This window comes from Sylvia atricapilla, chromosome 2 (genome assembly GCF_009819655.1).
Source record: "Sylvia atricapilla isolate bSylAtr1 chromosome 2, bSylAtr1.pri, whole genome shotgun sequence".
NCBI lineage: Eukaryota > Metazoa > Chordata > Aves > Passeriformes > Sylviidae > Sylvia > Sylvia atricapilla.
Window position 1 is genome coordinate 46,340,139 of NC_089141.1, and position 27,791 is coordinate 46,367,929.

Sequence of the window (27,791 nt, forward strand, 5' to 3'; positions counted from 1 at the left end):
CTGCAGTACTTGATGACATCCCAGAACTTTGTGTCTGCCAGGACTGGGAAAGGCATGTCACCAGTAACCAGAGAGTGTGTGTCTGCACATCTAATCATGGGTATGCAATACATGGATTCCAAAAACGTAAACACACACAGGAATGTCCTGTCCAAACTCTAAGATGGGCAAGGAAAACCTTTTCCCTCATTCAGATAACAAAGAGGTATGTGCTGGTGTGCCTTTTTGAGAAGAATGTTCCTGTCCTGTGAATGGACAATATGCCACCCAGGGTCATGTAACATCCTTAACCAGATGCTAATGACCACTTGTGCTAGAGGCAAAATTGGGCATGCTATTTATAAGTCACTTGGCACTTCCCACCATTGCCTCCAAAACATCAATTTGGGCTAGCATTTCAAGGGATTATCTCAGGCTGAGCTGAAAATGGTTTATTTTCACAACTGTCTCAGAGAACAAGAGAAATATATCTATTCTTCATGCCTGATGCTGGCAGAGTGGTAAGAAGACAGCACTCATCAGAAAGATTGACCTTCTGGCTTTCAGGGGTAATGGTTTCCCAGCACTTGCAAAAAAAGTTTGAATTTGGCCCAAGAATAGTCCTCAGAAATGTGCCATTCCTCCCTTCTCACTATTACAGTTATGCTACACGTCTGTATTGAGCAAGTTCGTTCTTCTCATTGCCTCCTGATGAAGACCAGAGCAGTCAGAGCAGCTCAGTATTTTCATTCTGTATCCTGAAAAAAATTACACTTTGGACTCATCAAACACTGACAGTTTAGGGTTATGAATCAAAAACATTTTATTGTGAGGAAAACAAAACACTTTGTTTACTTGGGAGGAAAAAATAGAAAGAAGCTCTGTCATAATTTAGAGCTTTCTAAACTGCTTTTTAAAGAGAAAAGCAGAAGATTTGGTATGTAGGGCTATTAGTTATGGTAAAACAGAGCAGTAAGAATCCAGAGGTGTACTCCTTCATTTGCAAGCATTACAATGAAGGCTCTATAGTGCAGATGCTATGGGACTTGCAGGCCACTCACACATGGTCAGTCCACCCAAGGAATGGATTGGCGTTTGTGAAATTAAGGAAATCACCTTCTGTAGGCTGCCTGCTTATTACTGTGTATGCTGAAAGTCAAGCAGTGAGTAGGTAAGGTCCTATAGGAAAAGAAACCTTAAGGCAGCTGAGTATCTCTCTCCTCCTCATCCTTTGGGTACCTCGATATTACACTGCTTCTAGACAGCATGGCCAGCTCTGCTTCAGGCCCTGCAAAACAGAAGGAAAAAAGTGTAGGAAACCTCTTGGCTTCTCCCTGTGTCCTCAGTGGCCTTCTTAGAGACACTGCAGTGACAAAATTCCAAATTTTAATTTTGGAAGAATTGGAAGAAGCACTTCCCTGGGAAGCATTGATTTAGTTACATGGCCTAGTTTTGAAAAAAAAAAATAATAACCCAAACATATTAGACTATGTTTGTATCCTTGGCTGGAGAAAAATTTTGTTAGTTGCACATAAATATTTTAAATTTTGAGATAAAAAAGAAATAGCCCCAGGCATTCTAATGTTCCTCTTGAAACGGTTTTAAATGGCCATTAAAAATTGAAGACCTCTTTATTTACATGTTGTCCTTGAAGAGAAATATTTTTAGGATGTGTGCCAAGCATCAGGTAAAAGTGGATTTATTTTCTCCTTTGGTTTGTATTATCGATCTCTGTGTAAGCAAGTAACCCTGACAGCCTTGATTTTATACTGCATTCAGAGGAAAAAACACCTAAGAGTCGGAAGTGGTTCTTGTGATGTTGGCAGCCTCCAAGCTGGGTACACATCTGGGCTTGGGGGATTTGGCAACACATTGGAAGTGGTGTGAAAAGCAGTGATGAGTAACAGGGTCCAGTGCTATCATGGCCTCTGATCATGCAGAGGACAGGGGAAACCCAAATCACAGTGTTTTCGTGCTGTTCTTTAAGTTCAGGAAAGAAGTCGATGGAAATGTGTACCTCTCTTAAATTCCATGCATTTCAAATTCCTCTCTTACAGCAAAGAGGCAATATCCTCAGATCAATCATAGTTTGTTTTTTGGTGTTTTGTTTTTTGGAGGCTTTTTTTTTCCTTTGATTGATCAATTGATTGCTCCCCAGGGACATTCTACCAAGATTTCTAGTAAGAATCTAACAGAACAAAGGTTTTACAATTCAGTGTAGATCAATAGGTGCAAGGTTCGTATATGAAAGTATTAATCACACCAGGAACTGAAGCATTTTTCTGTTTCCACACAAGAACAGAAATACTTAACAAATTAAAATTTACAGATACCTTTTAGGAAGTGAATAAGGAAACCATAACTCTCATTAGCAGTGGGGTGGACAAGACCTGGCCTGTCCAGGTCAAAGGATTCCCATCCTCTCTTTGGGAGTAAAAAAGCGGAGCCTCCCTTCAAAATCAAACTTTTCAGCACCTCTCTTGTTTTGCACACATATTTGTGTGCATAAGAGATTTATGACAAGAACAAAGGTCACTCTTTAAAGCTGCTGTTAAGGGGAAGGCAATGCCTCAATTCACAGATAATCTTCAGAAGTAATTTCAAAATGAAATTTTTGAACAGAAGTTGAAGGAAGGTCAGAATCAGCCTAGAGAGAGGTCAAATGCTGAGTTCCCCTCCCAGAAGAAGCAGTGACCACTGAGTAACTTGACACATATTTACATGCTGGTGGTCACTTTTCAGTAACCTGTCCCTCTGGCAGATCCAGGTCCTTCTTTTCTAGGTGGCCAACCTCAGGCATCACCTAATCACTCATTCTGTGGCTGAAGCCTCCCCTGAGATGCCCATCGCAGCATCCCAGGAGCTCTCCTGCCCTCAGATACACACCCATGGCTTTCCCTACCTTTTCCTTGCTTGGATTTTCACACCCGTGGCAGCAATATTTTAGTTTGGTGATTTTACATCCCCCTCAAAGTGGGGTCAAGTGACATGGCTCCATTAATATAGACATGTCCAATAATGGCCCGTATAGGTCTTATAATAATATTGGCAACAATGATCAGTGCAATAGAACTTCTGTTTTTTCAAGCAATCTTAGTATTTCTACAGACTAGAAAAGGGGAACAATTTATTATCCATAACAAAGGTCTGGCAATGCTAAATGTCCATCAAACAAACTATGTGCCAGCTTTTTAATTGCAGGAATACTAGGAGTTTGGCCATCATAAAACATAAAGGCTAGCCTCACTTAAAAAAATCAATTTTTATCTTCTTATTCACCAGTGGAATACAATCTGTTTAAGTTAACATTAGCTTGTGTTTAATCAAATTACACAGAACAAAGGACAAAAAGATGATGGGATTGAACTGGGCTTGTTGAAAACAGAAAGCACTTGGCTGCCTTAATGTATTCCTCTTTGTTAATATTTGACCTCTATATAGCATTCTTAATAGAAATTAAGACATTAAGGTTTTTGTTATTCCACAATTATCCCAACGAGTGCTAGACATTTTGAGGATGACACAAAGATGACGCCCCAATCCTGGAGCATTCAGCATCTAAATAAGCAAAAGCCTGATTAAAACTGGCATGTCAAAGGGACTGAGTCCAGAGATTACCATATATTTAGTTTCTTGGGGGATTTGTATGGGAAGGCACGTGTTTGTGTGTGTGTGCATGGATACACACACCTGCATGCACTGAGCACACTGTGCTGAGTGTTCTGCTTTCAGGAATCCTCTGGGAAGAGGCTCTGTGTTTCCAGTGACTCTACAGGGGAAAGGGCCAGAGCACCAGAGGGCTCTGAGGATCAGAGGATCACCAACAGGGTCACAGTGATGGGCACCACAGGAGGAGGACTGGACAGTGAGATGTCCTCCCAGTGCATCACTCAAGTGCAATAGTGAGGGCAGCCAAGAAGTCAAAGCAAACCCACATACACCAGGAGGGGCAGAGGCAACAATGGTTGTGTATATGCAGCTCTGTGGGCTGTAGAAGAGAGCCCAGTAAGCAGTTTCACTTCTGCAGACAGGGATACTCCCACTGTTCGTGTTTATTTACACCAAATGGGTGTGATGAATACTTTACATCCCACACAGGTTTGTCCCATCTGCCCTTGTTGGTGTTTCCCGTGGTGCAGCGCATGGCTCCAGGCAGCTGCAGAAATGAGCAGCAGGACATATCCTCAGCATCACTGCTGGGCTGATGACTGCTTCTGAGGCAAACAGACTCCACAGCTATTCTTTTTACCACACTCTGGTTTCATCTGTGGGGGAAAATTAACTTTATTTCTTCCTTGTTTAGTTTTGTAGGGTTTTTTTAATTGCTTAGCACACTACAGTCAATGAATAGACCCAGAGGGATGCTTCTCCTCAGGGGATATATTGAGTATGTGCACATGGACTGTACAAGAAGCCCTGGCACCTTTGGTGTGGTGGCTGGGGAGCACTGGTGTTTACCATTTACCCAAGAGGTGCCTGAACTTGGACCTTGTTTGAGGCTGGAGATGCCTTTATACACCTGAGCTTTGGTACCCCAAGCACTTGGCTGCATGCTGCAGGAGGACCCTTTTGGTCCCGTGACTCTTCAGTTCTGTGCAGGGTCTTGGCCTCCTCTAGAGAAGAGAAAGCTATTTTCCCCCTTAATCTGGAATATCATATTACCTGGCACATGGACATTCTTCCTGTTCCTGGCATAGGCACTTTGCTCAGCCTGAACCTCAGCCTGGGGGATTGCTCTGACCACAAGACAGTTAAGTAGTGAGCCCTTCAGCAGCTGAAGTTGGCTGCACTTCTGGAAAGGGTTTTTGAAGCCTCTTGGAAAAACTTGTGTAATGCTGAGCTGCCTGATTTAAGCTGTCTCATACTGAGCAGCCATGCAGGAGGGAAGCACCAAGGCAGGTCTCTGATAGGCAAAGCTCCCCAGCCCTCTGGAGAGGCAATGACAACCCACAGTCAACTTGCATGTTAGGGAAAGATATGCTTGATAGATGTAGGTGTCTGCAGAGTTATTCTGCCCTGGAAAGTAGAAGAAAAATGTTTAGGAGGGACTGGATGTTGTCCAGATATCTCTGCATTTCCAATGGGATCCGTATTGCAAAAGAAAAATATTTTGGGATTTCTTTCTGCTCTGACTAGGAAAAAAAAAAAAAAAAAAAAAAAAAAGAGATCACCTCCTGATTTGGCAAAAATTTCCAGGTATTTGGCCTGATTTTTTTTCCTTTCACCTCTTGATAACTGGTATTCTTAAAAACAAACACATCACAAAGGAGCATAACAGACTCAAAGCAATGGCTAAATACATAAAAAGAATTAATTTCAAAATAAACGGGTAACAGTTTGGTATATACCACATATTTATGTAGGTGCCATTCATGTGACTATAATGCTTGAACTTCTTTCCCATAATCTTGGAATATCTTCTGTTTCATGTAAAACTTAATTTCATCAATCTTTACTTGAAATGAAGTTCTAGAAGTTGCTGCGTGTTTGACACACCTGAAAGAGCTTTTTGTCTTCTTTCCCCTGCCCCAAAGGCATTTTAAAATGTCATTTGTAGAAAGACTTCAGATTATTTACTGTGTTCCCTCATCACTACGTACTCCTGAGCTAGAACACTCTGCTGATACAACTCCCTGTCTCTCCAAAATTGCTGTTGCAATCCCAGGGGTTGACAGTGTAAATATCACAGGTCCTCTTATGTAGATCCATCAGCAGATGTATTCTGAGCTGACGCACAAGAGGGACTTTGCAGCAACGTAGTGGAACTTTCCCTGTTGATCAAAATTCCTGGCAGATGTGAGGTTGTTCCAGCGCTTGTTTCAAGGCTTGAAAATACAGATAGACCATGACAACTATTTCACCTTATGTGCTTCGGGACTGTGTGCCACATCTGCAAAACCTCCTATATGGACATGCTGACAAAAATGCAGCACTTCCTTTACAAGCGAAATCCTGATTTGATCTTCAGTTTTTCAAGTACAATTTCATATCCCTTCTGAAGTCCATGTGGATTGTGGTTACAGATTTTAGCAGCTGGAGGGCCACATATTTGATGAGTGGACTGCAAGCTGCCTGCCCTTTTAAGCATATAAAACCAACACACTCACATTCTCACTGCACTGGTTTTGGGTGATGGATGCAGCAAAGCCAGGCTGAAACCAGCGCTGCCTGGAACTGTGTTCTGGCCATCAGCTGGAAGAGAGTAAACCCGTGAGTAATTAGAGTTTCTGGTGTCAGCACAAACCAAATGTGAGCTCCTACTGTGAACAAGTGTTATGAAAAGCTGTCAAGGTCTTTGGGTGAGAAAGCAGAGTTGCAGCCAGTAGAAGGGAGGCAGTGACAATCCCTGGACGCTCAGCACTGGGGAGACTGACACTGAATATATGACATTTAGCACTAGTGCTCACACATCTCTAGAAGACAATTAAAAAATGGGGAGGAAAAAGAGAAGAGTTATAAGCAACTCTGAAATCTGGAAAAATCCCTTTTTGTGAGAGACAGCAGAGAACTGTTGATTTCTTTGTGAAAAAGGGCAAAGTGGCTTGAGAGCAGAGCAGAAGAATTCTCATAGGGAGGTACTGCTCTGTACCAGAAAGCACTTTCCCCAGTCAGGGGAAAGTTTAGCAGAAACCACTGCTAAACTTTTGCAGAAATTTTGCAGCATCAACACATGAAGGAAGTACAGGCTTTTAGAACTAGAGATTATCAAATATTGGAAAAAAACCACTATGAGAAGATAAAGCAGATCCACGCCTTCATGTCAGCAATTTGCCAATGGATGCCTTTATAGAGGGAATATTTTCATCAAAAGTAGTTATAGAACAGCAATTGTGTAAAATACCACGTCCTGTGATTGAAAAATCATATTATTTGATTGATCCACCCCTTGATTCTTTGCCCTTAAAGTCTATTAAGATCTGTCGGTAGCAAGAATATCTAGACATTTAATATTTGGTGGTGCAATGCACGTTGCATAGAGGGGAGATGCCTATTTTAAGGTTGGAAGCCTTTTTCAGATAGATATTCAGAGGAGTTTTCCATGCAGAACAGGTTTTCATCACACTCTCTAATACAGGGTTACTTGCACCTTCTTCTGAATTTTCTGGCAATAATCATGGCTCGATGCAGGATCTAGATTAAACAGACCATGACTCAAAGATATATATAAATGGTAATTGTGTTCCAAGGACATTTTTTGCTATCCTTTCAAGTGGAAAGTGTATCTCCTTGATCCTCCTTCTGTGTCCTCACAGCCATCCAAGAGTATGTATCTTCACTTTTGAATCATAAACCCAGCCCACAACCTGTGTCTTGCTTAACCCCCCTTTCAGGTTTGAGCTATCTGGTTCCAGAAATGAACTCTTAAAGGTTCAGCTGCATTCCTCCTGAAATTTTCTGGCCTTGCTCTTACTCTGAGATCTAATTCACACGCAGCTTCCTACAATCAATTCTCACACTTCATAAGTTTAGAAGGTGGTGGTGTGGTTATTATCATGATTTGAGAACTTTTTATTATGGTTCTTTCTTAAAACCAACTCTAACTACAGAGGAGTTAGTATAAATGATGCGTTTCTAAAATGAGTTCTAAAAATCATCTGAGCTAGGTTTTCTATGTGTAAAAACCTCCCAAGCCCACAACTGATATTTTGAATTCTTGTTAATGGTAGCAAGTACTGTTCCTCTCAACAGAGCACTGAGAATCTTTCCAATAGGAGAAACTTAGTCCATGTAAAGCTGCTGGAATTTTTTGCCACTGACACTGGTGTCATAGAAATGCTGTCAGCACTTGTGCCTTGCTCTGCTTGGCCTCAAAGTACAGCAGCTTGAAGCTGTCATTGGCTTTGGCCCAGAGTAACTTGGGAGTGGAGGAGAGGAGATTACCTGTTTGCTGGGAGAAGGGAATATTTCTCTGCAAAGTTGATTTAAGAAACTGGCCATCTGCTTGCAGCTACTCAGAGGCTTGGTATTCAGATATAACTTTGCAGGGGATGTATTCCTGGGTAGAGGGCAGGAGAGGAGTTCAGTGAAAACATGCATTTTTTCTTGTGATATTGCGCATAAATGATACTTCAAATGAGGAAATACAAATTCCCTGACAGCAAGAGCTAGTTCATTTGGAATGCTTACTTTGTACTGTTCCAGATAGCAAGAACTAGAAAACATAGTAATAAAGCATTGTTCTCTCATGAATTTTAACCCATGGCCTTGTAAACTACTGACACTAACATAAATGTAAGGCTACACTAGCAGAAATAACAAAACTCTGAAGGAATTCTATTTAGATCCTCACATTCTTTTTATATGAGAACTGCATTAGAAAAGGAGTCATCTGGCTGGGCTCTCTCACTAGAGAAACAGAGGGCATGTAATCCGTGTTAATTTGTTAAATTCTAGAGTAAACATTCTATTCATCCAAGTATGCAATAGCATAATTGTATAGTTGAAAAACTATATTAAAAAAAAAACGTTTGCTTCCATATAGGTTGCCTGAGGATCATTAAAACCTCATGGTACTGAGTAATGCACAAAATGTGAAACCTCACTGTAAATCCAAGGGAAATTGCCATTCTGGGGCCATCTGGCATGACTTTCAGCTCTAGCTGAGTCATCTCACTGAAACTCACTACTGATCCTCATAGCTCCAGAAATCCCCAAATCACTATATTACATTTTCTGAATTATTTTTGTAAGGTTAGGCAAGAACAAAAATAACAACCCCAACCTGGAAAATAATGAATCACGTGTGTAAGTCTGGAGAGCAACTGGAGAACTGTGCTGATGGGAGAGCTGTGTCAGAGAAAACTTGTAATCCACCTCCAACAAGGAAAATGAAATGCAATAGTGAATGTATTTGCTTTTTTTACTTCCTTGGGCCACTGTAGTTTTCAATCTGACAAAATTAGGGTTCAGGGGCTTGTGACAGAGGATTCTCCTCCTGGCTAACAGCAGAGGGTGGATTCCATTCCTTGTCCTGGGGAAGTTGGCCCTGTCCTAGCAAAGCTGATTCACCACTTTATCCCTGCTTCAGTTTTAATTCCCACCTGATTCAGTGCCCAAACACTTGTGGGATTATAAGGAAGGAAGGTGGGACAAGTGACCAGGAGAGGGGAAGATTAAAACACTTCCTTTGACAGCAGCACTCGTCTTCATTGGTTTCAAGCACTCACAGAAATACAGCGTGACTGGCAATTTCAATAAGTGAAATTGGAAAGAGAATTTAGGACTAATTGAGACTGCTTTCAAATTATACTGCTTGCAGAATCGAAGAATTAACAATACTGACACTAAGTCAGTTTCAGTCTTTGAGGCCAGTGTTTGGCTTATTGAAAAATAGATTCAGTTCCCCAACTTGTCTGCAGCTCTGTAAGTACACTCAGCTTCTCTCTTGTAGATATCAAAATTCTGACAAAGTCCATCTGCATGTTCTGTCACACAGACTCTAACAGTGTTTGAAGAAAGTAGATGCAGAGAAATAAGTTGTGATAATCACATAAAGTGTGCTGGATGTCCCTTCTCCTTGCCTTGCTCTCTCATCTTTGGCATGCCACTCAATCATTTTCTGAGGCTCCTGTTCAAAATGCATTGCTGGAATAGCATTGCCCTATTCTGCCTCTGCACTGCCTTGAACAAAATCCCACCCCCAGTGAATGCCGCCAACCAGACTTCTCCTCGTGCCGTCCTTTGGAGGTGCTTAATGTCGGTGTCACCGTCGCCTCCCGCTGTTGACCGCAGGGAATGCCAGGAGGCGGCAGCTGCCGATAGCCTGGCTTATCCATCACTCTCCAGAGCTGAGACATTACAGACGTTGCAGTGTCTCAGTTATGCCCCAGGTCCTCTGCATCTGACTGTCACATCTCTCCTCATTCCTGCAGTCTCCTGTTCCTTGTCTCCCTTCACCACTGCATATCCCTTTGTCCTCTGAAATGCCACCTGCAGAACAATCTTTCCTTTCTCCGTAGTTTCATCTCCCTTTTTTGAATCTGTACTTTTGTTTCTTGACCAGGTGAAGCAGTTTTTGGAATGCCCCACCTCAGCCTTCTCTCCCGATTATGTTTTTCTGTACTCCCATGGTGCTATCTTCAGTCTCCTTGGTCCTCACCACTAACCACTGTCTCCTTCAGCTTTCTCCTTGTTTCTTTTGTTTATTTCCATAAGCACTGGATACTGCCTTATCAGCTTATTCCTAGACCTCGTAGTCCTCTTGCAAACAAATTTGCATCCCTTCATGTTTCCTGTGCTGTCTTTGGCTGCTCATGCCCTCAGAGCATTATCTCTTTGAATTAAATTAAATACTTGTTTGACATACTTCACATGCTATGCCCCTCGGCAAGCCTCTCCAGAGTTTCATAAAGGATGAATAACATGCAGTTCCCTTGAGGATTCTCCTGCTCTGTGACACGCATGGCACTGCATTACTACCTTTATCTCCCAGAGCTTTCCCAAGATTTCTGTTTTTCCTTCTCCATGGATCTCCATCTCCACACTTGGCTGTATCTTTGCACTGTGAAAATCCAGGGAAAGCACTATATCTCTCCCAGGAAGGTTAGCCAGCCTCCATAAAACATTGGATGCTAATGGTTAGGAATCCCATCTTCTTATACATGTTAGAATATATGTATAGAACCCTGATGATTTATTGTTTATTCTGATACCTAAAGACCATTATGGAGCTAAAGACAATAATGTCCCCCATTTGGGGACCATAGTAAATTATAAAATGTGGCTAATTTATCCCTACCTCTCCCAATTTAGTTCAATAGATGTAAAATATTGGAATTGCTTGGATAGTAAATAGGAATTGTATTATGTGCATTGTGGAGGAAAGCATTGATTCTGTCACTGTAGAGAAAAATTGCTCCCCGTGGTGCCTTTTTACCATTAGAATAGTTTATTTGTAGACTAAGCCACTCCTCTGGGACATTTAGGAACATGTAGGTATCCTCTTTGGCCTTTAATTACCTAGGGGCCTTACCCTGTCAGGCGCTAACTACATTGTGTTTCCACTGAAGTCAATAAATACTGTAAAATATTTACAATATTTTGTAAATATACTAAATTACTCTCCATTGAGTCACTTGTTTTGTGCAATTACTTTTATCTAAAAACTAATTTAATAAGACTTCTTTCTTCTTACATTCTTACATTTGTTGCTAATCCTATACATAAGGAACACCTTTCTTTGTGAACTTATCTGTATTTTCTCTTTCCAGAAATGAAACAAAACCACAACTTCTATGAAGAATGTTTTTTTAACTAACAGTGCAGGTTTTCCAGCCCATGTTGATCTCTGTCTCATACACAGACTTCTTCATTCTGCCTTGAAGGAAAATGTGAGCCAGATCTGCTGGGACAGAGCTCCATGCAAAGCAGTTTGGCAGAGGCACATTCACATTCTGGGTGTGGATCATCAGCAAAATCCGTAGCAATATATTCATGACAAGGCACAGACAAGCAGTATTGCATGGATAGAAAAAAAGGCTAGCAAAGTTCATTCTGGGTCATCAAATCCGGACCCTCCCTGTTTCCAAATCCTGTAACTTCTTTCCTAAAATGTTTGATTTTCAACCTGAAAGTAATTATATTTTCCTCTGTTTTACTAGAGGACCATTTCAGAATCTCCCGTGACTTAGGTATGCCCAAGTTCACACCCTTGTATCCTTATGTAAATACATTTTTTGACCTTGAGGTACTTCTGCCTCTCTTAGTGCTCTCCCTATATTTATAGACAGCTGTAATTTTCCAAGTTTACCATTGTTTTCTTAGAAAAAGCAGATGTGTGTAAATACATGGCACCTCTCCAGTGGTGTGGGCTATATATTCCCTGCCTCAGAACTGCTATCCCCAAAACACAAGGGACCAGAACTGTGTAAGGTTTCAGGTGAGATCTCTCTGTGGCTTTTCTTAAAGCATTTAAACTTCGCTCTTAGTGCTTTCTAGAGCCTAAGGTTTTTTTTGCTTTATTCAGATCTGTACAGTAAGACATCGTTCTTATTCACTGGATAAGCAACACAGGTTTTGGCTGTTGTTTCCAGCTGAGGAGTTCCCATCTTCTACTTGAATTTCCTGTTATTTGTCCCTGTGATTGGGACCTTGGAGTGCTCAGTATTCTATATTTCTTATCATGACCACTCCTATAGCCCTAAATAGCATCCAGCTTGACAAGCACGATGTTTTCACTCACCCCTTGATGGACAGAGCATCCCAGCACTGCATATCACTAATATTTGACCAGGGTCAAAAGTGAATAGCATAACTTGCCCCCAGGATTGATCTTTGAACAGGTCTGTTTGTTATCTCCAACTCAGCCCAATAGCTCCATTTACTGCAACTCCTTGTCCTCTGTCCCCATAGGCCTCCTCCCTTCTTCAGAAACTCCCAATCTCTCCCAGCCTGGTGATCAATGTTGTGGTTGGCACCACATGGTCACTCGATCCCCAAAAGGTGAGAGTTACCTATTACCCTTATCTAGAAATACCAGTTCTTTCTGAGTACAGAGGCAGCAGTCTGCACTGGTGTGGATCTCTCTGCCTTTGGTGCTCTGTTGTGCTTAACAAGGTGTTCTTAAAATACTATGCCTCTCAGTATTTGAACCAAGTGCCACATGCCACTGAAATCAGGCAGATGACTCTAGCAGTTTAAAATTAAGAATCAATAATTTAAAAACCTTGTTTTGAACCTGCTCTTTAAAGTGCCAGTTCTCATGGTGTTTGGGCGTAGGGACTCCTCCTCTCCTCTGATGTGCCTGCTTTGCTGAGTGTTTTGCTCCTGTCTCAGCTATGTTCATTTCCCTTCCTTTATCGTTAATTCTTGAGGCATTGTTGCCTTGAGGTGTGTGCTTGAAGTCCTCCACATAGTAACCTGTCAGCATGCTGCCACCACAGAGACCCCTCCTAAATTATTTTTTCATTCTCCTTCTTTGTGCATTTGACTGAGGTACTGCTCTTTAAAATAGTTTCTATTTTCCATTCGCTTTCTTAACTTTGGCATTTTCTCATCTTAATGCTACACACCTTGAAAAATTAGGTTTAATTCAAACTGAGTTTGGTTTCACTTTATCCAAAAGGATCTAAGCTGACCAAAGAGCCCAGAAGCTCTCCCAAGCACATCCTTATCTGTTATCAATCCTAAATCAGCCTCTGGGACCTCAATTCACCCTTGCCAAAAGGACAACAAATTATTTCTGCTAATTTAAGTTTTACTTCAATATTTTCTCTTCCAGTTCATGTCATTTTCTCTTCCAGTCCATGCTCAAGTGGTACTAAAGTCATACACGGACCTTGGTAGCTAATCTTTACCTTAGATTTACAATCACTGCAACCAGCAAATCCCCTATTCTTAGCAAAGCAGTTGGAGATCAGTATTTCATTTTAAAAGCATAACAAAAGGAATAATGACCAGGTTTTATTTTCCCTGCCTGACAGTCAGACATGGATCTAAGTACTGTAATTCTAATAGCCAGCTCAGAGAAATGGCCATGGTAATTTGTCTACAAGTGGTTACTTAGGTTTTTTTCTATGGCAGTTAGAAAGTTTCCAGTCGGAATTTGGACTGTAAAAGATCCAAATTACAGACTTCAGATTGTGTGGCAAAAAAAAAAAAAAAAAAAAAAAAAAAAAAAAAAAAAAAAAAAAAAAAAAAAGCTCCTACAGTGAGGATGAAATTATTTCACCATACAAAGAAGTCTCTTTTTACCTCAAATCTGTAGCTGTTCAGTAGCCAACCAAATTAATTTTCAGATGCTGTAAAGAAAGTTAGGTCTTGAATGCAAATGTTAAAAGATATGTATTTAGAGTGCAATTTAAAATTTGGTTTGGCTTTTTGTTTATTTGTTTGTTAGGTGAGTGTATGTTGTTAGCATTGGTTTGTTTGGTCTTAATTACTTGACTGTGATATTCTAAAATTTTAGTTGAAGTCCTGTCAGGGCTGAGGAAGAGTGAGAGAGAGAGAGAGAGAGAGAATAAGGTGATACAAATTGAAGTTACATGAGAATTTAAATGTAATTTAACACAGTTTTGTTGGACATTCTTGTGGGTTCTTACTATTTTTAAAATCACTTTGGGCATCATCGGTCACAGTTGAACATACATTTAAACAAATACATTCCTGTCCAGAGAAGCACAGACCTGAGAATCTTTCCCACCAGAAGGCAGAGCTGTTCATCAGTAAGGACAATGTCACTTTTCTGTGTGTTTGGTAGTGATTTGGTTTTCAGGAAAATACTGTTTTTCAGGTTTAAACAGTGGACGCAGCAGAAATACCACTTTGGATGTGAGTCACTGAACTCTTTTGCCTTTTCCCAGCATTGTCTTTAATGTAAATTGTTCGAGGAAAATATGTCATGCCTAAGGCAACAGCCCGGGAGAAATGAGCCTGCTGCAGCTCCATGTCCTGCGTCTGGCCAAGAAAATGTGTTCGCAGTGGGCAAACTGATACGGACCGGACACGGCAGCACACCCGCGTGTGTGTGCGGGTCAGGGTTAGGTTATGTGATGTAAATGCGTATACACCTGACTAGAAAATTACGCCAGCTCTGGAGGATTACAAAAGTCTCTGGGTACGCTGCAGAGATCTGTTTTTGCATTATAAGGAGCCACTGAGGTCCAGCGGGTGTCTATCGTCGTCACGATTTAAATCCCCGATTTCAGGGGAAGTCCTTTCAGGGAGATCAGAGCGCCGCGGGAGGCCGGGGGACACCCGGGGGACACCCCCACGGCCGCGGACGAGCTGCCGGCCGCTGTCGCAGTCTGGCGGCAGCCGCTGGCGGGCAGCGCCCGGCCCCGTGGAGCCGCGCAGCGCTGCGCTCGCCCGGGGGCGCGCCGACAGAGCCGCGCAGGGCCGGGCAGGACCGCGGGGCAGCCGTGCCCAGCCGCAGATCCCGCACGGCGGCCGGGAGGAGCCCAGTGCGGCAGCGCCGGGAGTGGATGCGGGAGCGCTGCGGGACAGCAGGAGCGCCGGCAGCGCGCCGGGACTCGCTCAGTTTAAAGGCACCATCCGAGCGGACGCGCAGAACGGGCACTACGGGGATCAGCGGCCGTGGATGCGGCACGGAGAAGCCAGCGGCACCCCGGCCCAGGCTCCGTCTCGGATTTCAGCGCCTTTGAGGCTGTCGCTGCGAAGTTTCCAGCCCCGTCCCGGCAGCCGCCCCCCCCGGCACTTCCCTGCGATGGCGCTGCTGGACGTGCCCTGCTGTGGGCAAGCCTTTGCCAGCCGGAGCAACCTTTTTCGGGAGAGGCCGGATCCCGGAGTGCGGCGGCGGGGCGGCAGCGGGCAGCGCCGGCCGGGGGCGATCCCGCCGGGATCCGCAGCCCCGCGGCACCGACCCGTCCCCGCTCCCGCCGCCGCGGCATCTCCCGGCGCCCCGGGAGGCAGCAGGTTGACAAGTCCCCCCGGCCGGTCTCGGCGCGCCGGGACGTGACATCCCTTTGTGACTGTGCCACCGCCCGGGGCTCATCCTCCGGCTCCGGGCCAGGCCGGCGGCAGTCCGGCGGGTGTCGGTCCGGTGGGTGGCTGTCCTGCCAGGATGGGCAAATGCTGCTCCACGTGTTTTCCCCCCTCTCTGTGCGAGGACGAGACGGTACTTTTGCCTCTTTTTTCTATCCTTTAGGGAAAGGGAAGCCGTGTTAGAGCCTGTGCTGATGCTTCTCGCTGGGGTCGGTGGCGGATGCGCTTCCCGGGTGGCGGAGAGGGGAGCGATGCTCGGCTTGTTTGCAGTGTGCTGATCTCCCCTTCACCAGGGACAGGTCTAAGTGTCGCTTTCTCTTGCACTGCAGTGCCTTACATAAGTTTATCCTGCAGTCTAAATGGAAGGGTTGGATGCTCATGGAACAAGGAGGGACTGCTGGCATCTTCTGTAGCAACAGTCTGTTTGCTACTTTGCTTTTCTTACATTTTTAATAGCCATGTGGAGTACAAGTTATAAAGGAAACTTTAAAGTTTGAAGAGAGATTATTCAGCCTCTAACTGTCTTAAAGTTTTACATCTCCAACAGAGGAATGATCCTACAGTCTAGGAGAACCTAAACAAGACAAAACTACCTGTTTTCTTATATTTGTGTGAATCTAAATCAAACACATTCCTAGGCACCAAAATGTATCATGCAAGAAATGTCAGTGCAGAAGTAACTACACAGCTACAGGCAGCAGGAAAATAGCATATGCAGGAGAAGTTGTGAGACACTTTGAACACATAGTTTTTCCCATTATTCTTCTGGAAATTTGCCTGGGTTTTATGTACTGAAGAGTGAGAGAATGCATATATGCATCTAATTTGCTTAATAGAAAAATATCTTGGCAGAAATACATGTTTGTGCACTGTATTCTTGTTAGAGTTTTGTTTTATGGCATATTCATATAACTCTGCTAAATGAAAAACTGATAGTGTCTCCCATTTACCTAATAATAGTTCAAATATAGCTTGTGATATGCTACTAACCAGGTTAAGAACAAATGTGTGGGCTAATATCAAACTTGGCAAAGTGCAGTCACTGTGGAATGTCTAAGTGCTTGTAAACTTAACCTAAAGGGTGTTATGAGGAAGGATTACCTGACAACCAGCATGATTGAACAGCAGCATTAAAACAACTCTTTTTAAAGGAAGACTGTAGGTAATTTTGAATATCAGCTGCAGTGGGTTCAGTTATTGCTTCTACAACTATCATCAGAAATATTTATTGGTACAAAAGAATTCCCAATGTTTATGATTCTCTTTCCAATTATAATGTATCACCTTGCCACAGGGAAATCTGAATACAGCTCAACAGTGACTAAGCACCATTTGCAGGTCAGGGATGTGGGGTTTTTTTTTTTCTTTTAGTATATTTAAAGCTCTGCATAGAAGACAGCTGTTCTGGAGGAGCAGTTTTAATAACAGTGCCACAGAGCATCTGTGTGCAGAGAGTTTTTAGGAGATACTGAGAGAACTGAGTAGTGTTTGTCCAGCATAAATTTGGATCTCAGAATCCAAACATGTAAGCTGGCAGGGTGGAGAGTCATGTTAATTTGGAAAGGTAACTCCTGGCTCCCATGTTTGCTTCCTAGCTGCTACTGACTTTTTTATGTGGATCTGAGCAATTTTATGACATTCCTTGCTTGATCTGACCTATTTCCATTTCTATACTGGACCTAATATTACCTACCTATTGTTAAAAAGTACCTGGAGGTTTACTTTACCTAATTAGTATTTCTAATTCATTAGTATCTCTCGGTTAGGTTGTAGCTCTCAGAGGAGAGAGCGTCTAAGACAAACCTCAAATCTGCCCCCTCATCCCTCTATTATTCCTGGTCCAAGGTAAAATCTTGACTAGTCTCCCTGATGATGTCTCCTTGAGGATGTCCACCTGTCCTCTGAAGCTCCATGCAACTAAAGCAGAGCCTTTCATAGAACCACAGAATTACAGAATAGTTTGGGTTGGAAGGGATCTTTGAGATCATCTAGTCCGAGACCGCTACAATGAGCAGGGACATCTTCAATGAGATCAGGTTGCTCAGTGCCCCATTCAGCCTCTCCCCACAGCCTCTTTCATCACTGCTTCTTCTCTTAATTTCTTTGGACAACACCAGCATCTTGCCCATCCTCAGGTCCATATTATGACATCTCCTTACCAAGTTATTTTTCTGGGTTCTTGCATGCGGTAATCTCTAAATTCAGCTGATTTTTTTCTGAGCTACACTGCTAGGTTTGGCCACTGTTATTTGATTGTACAAATTCCTGCTTTCTTCCTATACCTCTGCCTACCTGCCTGACTACATGCCATGTTTTCTGGAGCTGTTGCACCAAAGAAGGTGATGCCTCAGTCCATCTTCAGGGTGGTTTGTGTTGAATGGAGAACTCATATGTGCCATTTTTAGTGTCTGTTTCACTCGCTGAAACTCTGTCCAACATCAAGTCTTTCACAAGAGAAATATTGGAGGTCTGTATGCTATAGAGCTGATGATAGGAAAAAGAGTTGCTACTGTGTTTTCTATTCAACAGAGCAGTAGGGCAAACATATCATTCTACCTGTTTTATTCTACTTTTCTTTCTGTCTGAGGAGATGGGACATATTCCAGACACAAGACTTAATCATTACGTTGCAGAGCTCAGGAATGAGGAAGTAGTTTTTCTTCGTCTCCATCATGAGTGTAATCTTATTTTATGAAAATTACTTCAGCATCAGAGTAATTTCTTGGGATGCAGCCAACAGAAGACCTTTGTCATCATTTTTCTAAAAAGTAATGCAATCCATCATTCATTAAAATTATGTGAAAAGTAAATGTGACATTTTAATTTGTGCAAAATGCACTGTTCTTGTTCCACTTTTTTGGCATTAAAAAAAAGGAATTCCAGATCACATCAAAGCAATATTTTTTCTTCCTTGCCATTTAACTGCTGCACTGGAAATAGTGGATATTGGCACATTCTCCTTACAGAGTCTCTGATGTTTTCACCTACTGAAAACAGGTATGTACAGTCGATGAACCTTATTAAACCTAAGTTAGGTTTGGCCCTTGGATGCTCATCCTCAATGCCTCAACTCCAAGTGGTGACCTAGTGGAGAATCCCTACAAAGCTCCTTTGATATGCTGAGCCTTAGTGGGCACAAAACTCTGGGGAGGGCAGCTCCTTACCTGTCTTCTCTTTCAAATACTTTGCTGAGATAAATATTAAAAAAGAATGATTAATCCAATGGGACATCCTCTGGACTTGGTTTCTTATCGATTTGTTTTGGGGATGCTTTCCTTGTGTGGTTGTGAATTTTTTGAATTGCTTTGATGTTTTGACAGTGGATGTATAGGAATCCCAGCACTGAACGTGATAGATTTGCATTCTGAAGTCAGATCCAGATTTGCTCTAGTGTAATGTTTGGTTTCCTTAGTGCTGGCATTCCCAGTTCCCTGGCTACACTGACAGTGGAGTGCTAGTTATCTGCAGAGCCACACTGACAATAACAAGCAGGGGCTTTTTTTGTTTTGCATTGCTGTCGTGTTTACTGTGTCACAGGAAGGTGGACAGCCCAAACCTATCATGTCACACTGACAAAGCAGGCTGCAGTTACAGAAGATGTTGGGGATTTGTGAGTTCACTGCACATCCAGGAAACCGTGAGGCTGATTTGCTGTTCAGCCAAAAGTGCACTTCGCTTCTCTTCCACAAGAGGAAGATAAGGACTCATGCTGTTGCTCTCTGGAAGAGCCCCTTGAGAAAGAGGGACTACTTGAGGCCTTGGCACTGAGGGCAACCCTTGCACATCTGATCTCCCAGGAAACTTGAGGTCCCAAAGAGCAGACAGGAAGCTCTGGCCAAAATAAAACACAGTGCAAGAAGTATTAGCAGAGCAGTAAAATGACAGCGAAGGCACCTGAGCTGTGCTGATCTGGCTGCCCAAGGCAGCCTTAGGGGCTGCTCTGCTCTGGAAACCACAGCCCCAGCGTGGTGGGAGGCATTCAAGAGTCCCAGTGCCCTGGTGGGTTGGTCTTCATGCTGGAGCTGGAGTTATGGGGTAGCATTTTTAAGGTAGCACCATGGCAATTCTCCACATTTTTGGAGAGGATGCCATTGCCAAGGGTCCTCAAGAGTAGGAAAAACCGTATCTAAGATAAAACATCATGTAAAATGTGGAGCCTGTAATATTTCTTATGGGGGATCAAAACTTTAAACACTTTTTCTCCCAAAAGAGTAGATTTTTTACTTGCTTTTAATTTTCTTCATGTAAAGAGAGTGGGTACAATCCCACTGAATTCTGCTTATCTGTGGGTGCCAATAAATAATTTCTGCAGAGCTCCCTTGCTTTGAGGGGCTTTTGTTTCAAAGAATGTGAGCTGGTAATTGAGTGGGTGCTCCCCATCTGCAAGTCCTGCAGCCAGCATATCCCTGTGCATACACCTCCAAGGGCACCAGGCCTGGCAGTCTGCCTAGAGCACTTCTTAAAATGGTTCTAGTGGGTTAAATAGACCATATTGGCAGATGCAATGGTATTCTCCAAAAGGGGAAACCTTACTCCTCTCAGCCTGCTGGTTTGGGAAACTGTGTGAAGGCATCTGGTGGTTTTCTGTTTGTTTGTTTGTTTTGAGGGTTTTTGTTTTGTTTTTGTTTTTGTTGTTGTTGTTGTTTTGGGATTTTTGAGTTTTGTTTTGGTTTGGTTTTGTATCAGGCTGTATTTATCTGGAATTTTTTTTTCCATATTTTTCCACAACTTTTTGACTACTTAGGAAAAAGTTCACAATAAGCTACATAATTTTATTCTGGGCCTAATGCAGTTGGTCAGGACTGGACATTCTGCAGTTCTGGCAACCAGCCCCCTGTGCATTACTCGGCAGGGTACAGAGCCAGGAGGAGTCACTGGAGGAGCCAGGCCTTGCATTCCTGGCTTCTTCCCATAACTGAATAAGAAAGATGCTCTGGGTCTCCAGGGAATAAGAATAAGAATAAGAATAAGAATAAGAATAAGAATAAGAATAAGAATAAGAATAAGAATGATCATCTGGGTCTCTTCAAGCCTTCAAGGCTCTCAAATCAGTTCAGTTTATCACTCCATTTACAGCAAACTTTCTGGAAAGTGTGTCCTTTGGATCTGGTGGAAATCCTCCCAAAAATGCAATAGCTAAAAGATTAATTCAAATTACAGATTCCATTATTCTGGTATTATCAGAAATAAAGTTTTGTTACTTCTCTTAACAGAGTTAAAAGTCAGGTGCAGGAAAAATACACAGAAACATTAAGTTCTGAAGTGTTTCTTCCCCCTTTCATTTTTGTAATACAGAACTGACCTGCTATTTTATCTGCTATGTATCCTGCAGCCAAACTAATCCTGTCTGTGCCCTAGATTTTTATTAGCCTTGCTTGCTTAATATGGAAAGATTTGGTTTCTAGGACCCTTTTTAATTCAATTTCCTACTGTACTGCTTTTTCTCTTAAATATGATTTTTCTGTAGTGTCCTTAAAGTTTTCTTGATCTTTTCTAACCCGCGACATATTTATAGTAACCTGATCTAGTTTTATTAATCATTAGTGACCTTCCCAGCGGGGTATATTCCTTTGTCTTCTTTCTAACATGATTCATGATACATCCCAATTTGAAGTGCCCATACGATTGAACCGCTGTGCTGGGATTTATTGTACTAAATCAGACTCCAGTGGATGGAGATAAGAATTTTGTTTGTCAGTTTGCACAGCACAGATATCTGCTGTCAAAGTCCTTGCATTTTGGTAGTAACACCCTAACATTGCTCATGTAAATATGTTCTCATTTTCCTTTAGCCAATTCATCTGTTTTACTCCTTAAATATTCAGATTTCTTTTGAGACCAGTCAAGGAAAGGAGCCCTAATAAATAAAATCACAGAAATAGATGTGGAGAGAGGCATGAACATCAGGTTATTAGTGGTGTTTGTATGGGAATGCTCACCATGCATAGAATGGTGTGAGTGCAGCAATCTGCTCTGTAAGTTTGACTCTCTGAACATATTAATATGATTGGGGGTGGTTAAATGCAGGCTTAAATAGATGAAAAAAATTTAACAGCTTTAAGAAATCCATCTTGTACGTGCAATCCAGCTGTAAACGGTATGCAGGCTGACCGCAAAATTATAAAAAAATACAGATGCCTTTTTAGACACATAGGAGTAAGTAGAGTATTCTGCACTGTTGTGTGCACGTGACTGTGTGTGCATGTACTTGTAGACACACAAGTTATTTGTAGCCAGTGAGTTATGGCTCCTAAGCTTGATTTAAAAACTGAATGAGTTCATTATAATCCCACTCCCCTCACCTAAAAAAAATAGAAAAAGTAGAATGAGGAATCAATCTAATCTGCTTTACTAAATGAACATGTGAAAGTACTTATCTGGGATAAACCTGGGTACTATACATATTTCTCTCTCTTTTTCCTTAAACAGAATGAAAATGCCCTTGTGAAAATAAAGGAGTTAGGAGTCGAGCTTGGAAAGATCAGGGAGGAAGTTGGTAAGTAGTACAAGAAAAGTAACAACAAAATCATTTTCTCACTTTACATGAAAGCAGTTATTATGATTCCCTGTGACATGATCCTGGGGAACCTCCATACATGTGATGAAGTGTTTTCTGAAGTCCAGTGGCAAAGGGCTTTGTGCCTATGCAGGGAACCTTTATTTCACATCTTCACTGTGCAGACGGGTTCATCACCACACACATTGGAGGGGGTACATCATCTTTGCTAAACAAATTGTTCTCCATGAATCTATAGCTTCTGTCCTCAAGTCCCAGCACTGCTGAGGAAAAAGCACTGTGTATGAGAAATGGGAGCTTGGGACCATTGCAGTGCACAGGGACTGAGAATGCATCACCAGCTTAGGAACATGGCTGTGTTTTGCAGCTCAGCTACAAACCAAAGCTCAGAATTTGCTTGTTGATATTCCTAAGGTCTCTTCCTTGAGGCTGAAAGACAGAAAGAGCAGTGCATACCATTTGGTCTGTGTATTCCCTGTATATCTGCATGCCCTTCTTTTCCTTTTTAGTTTCTGGTCTCGACAGGAGAGAGAGTGTAAAGATACTGCCACTCCTGAGAGAGAAGATGGGCTTTTGCTCTGGCTTCAGCTAACAGGCTGAGTTCTTCTGGGCTTAAATCTCTCCAGAATGAGAGTGATTTTGGGTTCATCTGCCCCAGGGAAAATGGAGAGCAGGACCACTGCATCGTAGGACATCCTGAGTACCAAAAGGTGTTGGAACCACTGATGACTGGATGCTTTCCTTGCATGTGGGAGCCCAGTTCCTGGGTTAGCCATTAAGCACAGATTGTGTCATGTGGCCAGAGCATGACAGGGCCAGCAAAGGGAGGCTCAGGCCAAACCCTTGTGGGATGGGCAGAACTGCAGATCCTCCCTGTGCTTTGTGAAGGGGAGGAATCATTATAGGCCACCTCTTCCTCCCATCACTCTGGAAAACATGGAGATGTTGAGCAGAGGCTGTTTGTGAGTGACACAGGTAGCTGTTTGGTGGAGGTAGTCTTCTCTGTGCCACATTGAGATGCAACATTGCCAGCTAGAAGCGCTCCTAGTAGGGATCAACAAAAAGAGGAACATGTGCAGGTATTGCACTTCAGCAGAACGGGAAATAGTTCATCAGCAATTAAAAATCCTAGTATATATCCCTACATATGGAAGGTAAATGCCTACGCTTTTCAACATAAGTCAAAAATTGCTGCACAGTCTGTTTTACTTTGGTATAAAATTATAAAACTTAATTTTGTGAAACAACTGATGTTTAAAAACTGTGGAGGAGGCAAAAGGGTAAATGCCATGTCCATGAGAGCTTCTTATCAGTGCAGGTCTTTGCAGTCCCTAGAGCAGCACAGTCTGAGGTTATTACTGGAGACATGAGGGTGCTGCTGGAGACACACAGCCCACCTGTGCTATAGGAGGATTATTTTGGTCTCACTATCAGATGAATCAGTATGTTGTACAATACTGTACATGATTTATGCAAATAAAGAGTGAAACAGTCCTTTATTTGACAACAGCAATCTTGGGTGATTCTATGAAGAAATTCAGGGGAAATCACAGCAAGTTATTTTGACTACAACCAAGGTGTAGTTCTGACTTGCCTCCATCACTTTAATAAGTAGGTTTTCATTAATTTAAAAATAACCAGTCCAGCTAAACAGCATGAGTGTTGGTCAGAAATTCCCAATTTCTCATGTGTAAATTCACCATGTCTGACTTACTGATGCAAATACCTGAATGAATCAGCAAAACAAGGCTGGACTATCCAGGTTTGATACAGACAGTGAGAACAACACTTTGTTGTTTGGGCAATAGCTGTAATTTAGAGTTATAATTTGGGTGCTGAATGTGCTTGGTTTTCCCAGCATGCAGTCTTTAACTTCAACAGAATCTACAGGATTTTGCTATGCAAAGCAATGAAACTGCAACAGAGAATGCACTGTTCAGAAAAGTAGGAGTATATGTTTAAGGAAAATTCTTGTGGTAAATAAAACCATTGCTGAAGCAATAGCAGTGTAAAATGTGTAAAAATAGCTTAGGGAGACCTGCATCCTTCTGGAGCCAGACAAAATATTGAAGCTCAAACAACGCTGTCCACTTTTACCCCCAGCACTCCTGTGAAAGTATCACACCACATCTGAAACCAGCATGGGTGAAATAGGAAAGTGATTCTCCCTGCCCAGTTCTGGGGAAGAATCTTGGCCTCTATAACACTGGGGGACTTGTCATTTAAAGCAAAAAGGCTTGCTCATGTATTTTGCTAGAAATAGCAAGGCTAGGAAAACATGACAAGCAATCGTTCTACACTCAAGACACCGATCTTTATAAATTATAAATATAAGCACTTTTCAGTGCTGCAACACTGAGTCTCTTGCAATGAAGAGGTTTTGAATACCAGCTGTTTCCTTTCAGCCTAGTGGAAATTAAATGTCAAAATTACCTGCTCCTTTACTGTCAGACCAATGACATGAGGTGTGTTGAGAGGAGGTATGGAGATGCATAAAAAGCCTAAGTGAAGAAAAGGCAGTGAGATGTCAAGTTTAAAACTTGTATTGTCTGTGTTCTCAAGAGTTTTGAAGCCAAAGCCTTTGTGCCATCTCCTCCTGGATATCCCTCACAGTCAGAAGACACTTAACTTGAGTGTGGTGGCCGTGATTTGTCTGTGATTTTGGGGCCAAGGGTCAGGAAGAAGAGCCCATTTCTCATGTCAGAAGGAAAAAGTCCCTCTGTATAGCCACAAGGCACCAGCCCCCAGTTTCCCACAGGAGCTGCACTCCTGAATGCAAAGTGCCAGGGCTGGGGAGGCTGCACTGTGGCTCTGACTGTGTGTGGTGGGGGAAGGAAGGTCAGTCCAGCAGTGAAGTCCTCACCTTCCCAGCCCAGCCTGAAGTGGGTTTTGCTCATTTGTTGTGCACTCAGTGCTGAGGGAGTAGGGAAGCTGCAGTAGCTGGTCTCATTTAACGCAGCACACTGTCATCCCAGGAAAGGCCAGAGCCATTTCCAGCCTGTAAGCAGCAATGGAGATACCTACAGAGGAGGAAAAATAAAACCAGGGTGTAACTCTTCACAACAGACCAGTAATAGTTGTGCTCCTCTTGTCCTGTTCCATGTCAGTAATACATACATATAACTTTTCTGAGTAATTTTTTCTTCTTTCTACAAGAGAAGCTCTACTGTTAAAGTGAGCTGTCTCAATGCCTGAAAGCTAAATCCACAGTTTTCCAGTAGCAGGTCATCTGTTCAGGCATCTGTTACAGGGTTCCTGCTGGAGATGACACAGCTGTTTCACCAGGACCACATACGGAAGCCACAGCTGGCTCCAGGCTCTCCCAGGTTCCTGCCCCCCCAGACAGGAGAGCTGCAGACCCTTGGGCTCTCATGGGTGTTGCCTTCTGCTATGTCTGTCCTAGGTCAACCCGGCCCAAAGGTCCATCTCCCTACTAAGAAGAGATTCAGTTTTTCCTCAACACTTCAATCCTCAGCTTCATTTGTCTTAGTCTGAGACTTATGATAGGGATGACTCCTTCTCATTAGAGGTGTTTAATATTCTGTATAGGGCAAATTGCCTCATTTTCTCCCTTCAGAAGCACTGTTTGGTGTATGGGGAATATGCCATGCAAGCTCACTTTCCCTGCTTCCCCTTCCCTCCATTTTGCACCAGCATCAGTGTCTGATTTGTGAATAGTCTTGTATTTCAGATTGCAGGATGTATTCCAGATGGACTTTTGGTTAGAGCACATTGTTTCACCAGCCCTCCTTGTGTGCTGGGTAATCTCATTAGAGAGGCTGGAAAGAGATGGGATTCATTACATCTCCTATTTTAAGCTTGAGTAAGTTTGAATTCTACTGAAGGCAGAGCTGCAAGCATAACCCTCCTGTTCTGGGATCACTTTACATGCCAAAGTTAATAAAAAAGCAAGAGAGAGGGTTTAGAGCTATAATCTAGACTGCCAGGAGACAAGACATTCCAACTAATGTACCATTCCATTCTGGATATAAGGCAACTGGGAAAGCGTTCTGTGTGCTGCCACTGAGGTGCTAAACTCACTGGTTCACTCTCTTTCCATAAGGAGCAGAGAGCTTGACAGGGACAGGCTCCCTCACAGTGCTCCAGAAAATACCAGGATCAGAACATGAGCCCAGCAGTGTTTACCTGTCTGGACATAGTGAGCAAATCTGGATAATGATGTCCAGTAGAGTGTGGAAGTAGGCCTCTAAACAGGGTGAAAAATTGCTGCATGGGGAAGGGAATGGTTAGCTTGGGAGTCCAAACTACCTTGGCATGGGTGCACCTCACATAAGCTGTGGGGACAGCACTGGCAACTTGGACAAATTGTTGTGGTCCTGGGAAAAATTAGCACAAGCTGACAATGTAGTAGAAAGTGAGGGGAAGATACAGGTATTAAACAAACATGTTGTCATAGGATAAATATGGATTTGAAGCATTCAGCAGGGAGACAGCTGCTCCCAATCCCCTAACCTACAGTGCCATACAGGTCTGTGCATGATACGTGCATTTTGAAAGGCAAGGCAAGGATAAATATTCCGTCAATTGGTTCAAAAACCTGATCATCTTTCTAAATCAGCTATGGGTCTAAATCAGAAAGATCTAGCAGTGCCATTAGAAACCCATTTCTCATTCTCTAGTATTCTCAATGTTATGGTCATGATGATTTTAATCACTTCTTACCTGTTAGATCTTTACCAGTGAGCAAACTTGCTCTGTAAAGGTACTCTGGCTGATCTTGTCCAGCTTGCATCAAGTCTTCAATATCTGGATTTTTTGCAACTGTTCTTAAGCAAAGCAAAATGCTGAAGACACAGTGTTTGTGACATTGCTTTTCTGGGACATGGGGGACAAGAAAGGTGATGAACCAAATGGGGAAATGGACTGATTTTTCTTGACTTGATAGAACTGTTGGAAAACAGTGGTGTGAATTCTGAGATACAGTCACTGGGTTACATCACTACAGTAAAAATTTCACACTTTCTGATTGCCTTCAGTATCAGCCTTTCATTGTACTCTCTGATGCCATGAAGCACACAAGATAGTGGTTTGAATGCAAAAGATATTTTAAGCAAGTCTGCATTAATGGATTTGAATAGTCCTTGCTGGAGCTGGAGACAGGTTTAAGGGATGAGCAGCTTTGAACAGCTCGAAAATGGGATGTTTGAGACACAGGTCCTTCTGGCAAATGGTCAATCATATCCCTTGTATAACAGAGGGAAAGAAGCGCCAAGCTCATTGCTCTACAAACAGGTCCAGTGCCTCTGCTTTTTGCTGGGCAGTGTGAGGACTCTGGTCTTGTCTCCACAGACCTCAACACGGCGAGATGGCAGAAGCTGCTGAGCGAGAAGGAGGAGCTGGAGAGGCGCTTCCAGGAGGAGGGGAGGCAGCTCCGCAGGCAGCAGCAGGAGGAGATGCAGGCGCTGGAGCAGCGGCTGCAGGAGGAGTACAATGCCAAGAAGGAGAGCCTGCAGGAGCAGCACAGGCTGCAGCTGGAACAAGCCAAATTGCAGCATCAGGATCAGGTCAGTCTCCACCTGTTGCCTTTGAAGAGTAGTTCATGGTAGTACGGATTTGGTTTAGGTAATGAAATACATTGAACATTTCAACATGAAGACACTGGTAATGAGTTATGCGTGGAAAAATGTAAACTGGAATATCTTTACTGCTCTTTCTCCCTATTAGTTCTACTTTTTTCCTACACACTAGTCTGTTACATTGCCATGTCTTGTCTTCACATGCTTGCTGATGTCTTACAATAAAAATATTAAGATTAGCTCTGCTGCCCACACATACTTGCTCCTCAACCCACCTATAATAGTCAACTTATGACTAAAACCAAGGGTTATAAGAA

General features: G+C 42.7%; 1 protein-coding gene across 1 annotated transcript in view; it reads left to right on the top strand.

Annotated features, from left to right (window-relative positions):
• MTUS2 (microtubule associated scaffold protein 2) overlaps nt 1–27,791 on the top strand; it is a 161,999-nt gene that overhangs the window by 119,709 nt on the left and 14,499 nt on the right. Inside the window, exons 6-7 of the mRNA XM_066340362.1 lie at nt 21,850–21,916; nt 27,248–27,462. Coding sequence (XP_066196459.1) covers nt 21,850–21,916; nt 27,248–27,462 — 282 coding nt within the window. The remainder of the gene's footprint in view (nt 1–21,849; nt 21,917–27,247; nt 27,463–27,791) is intronic.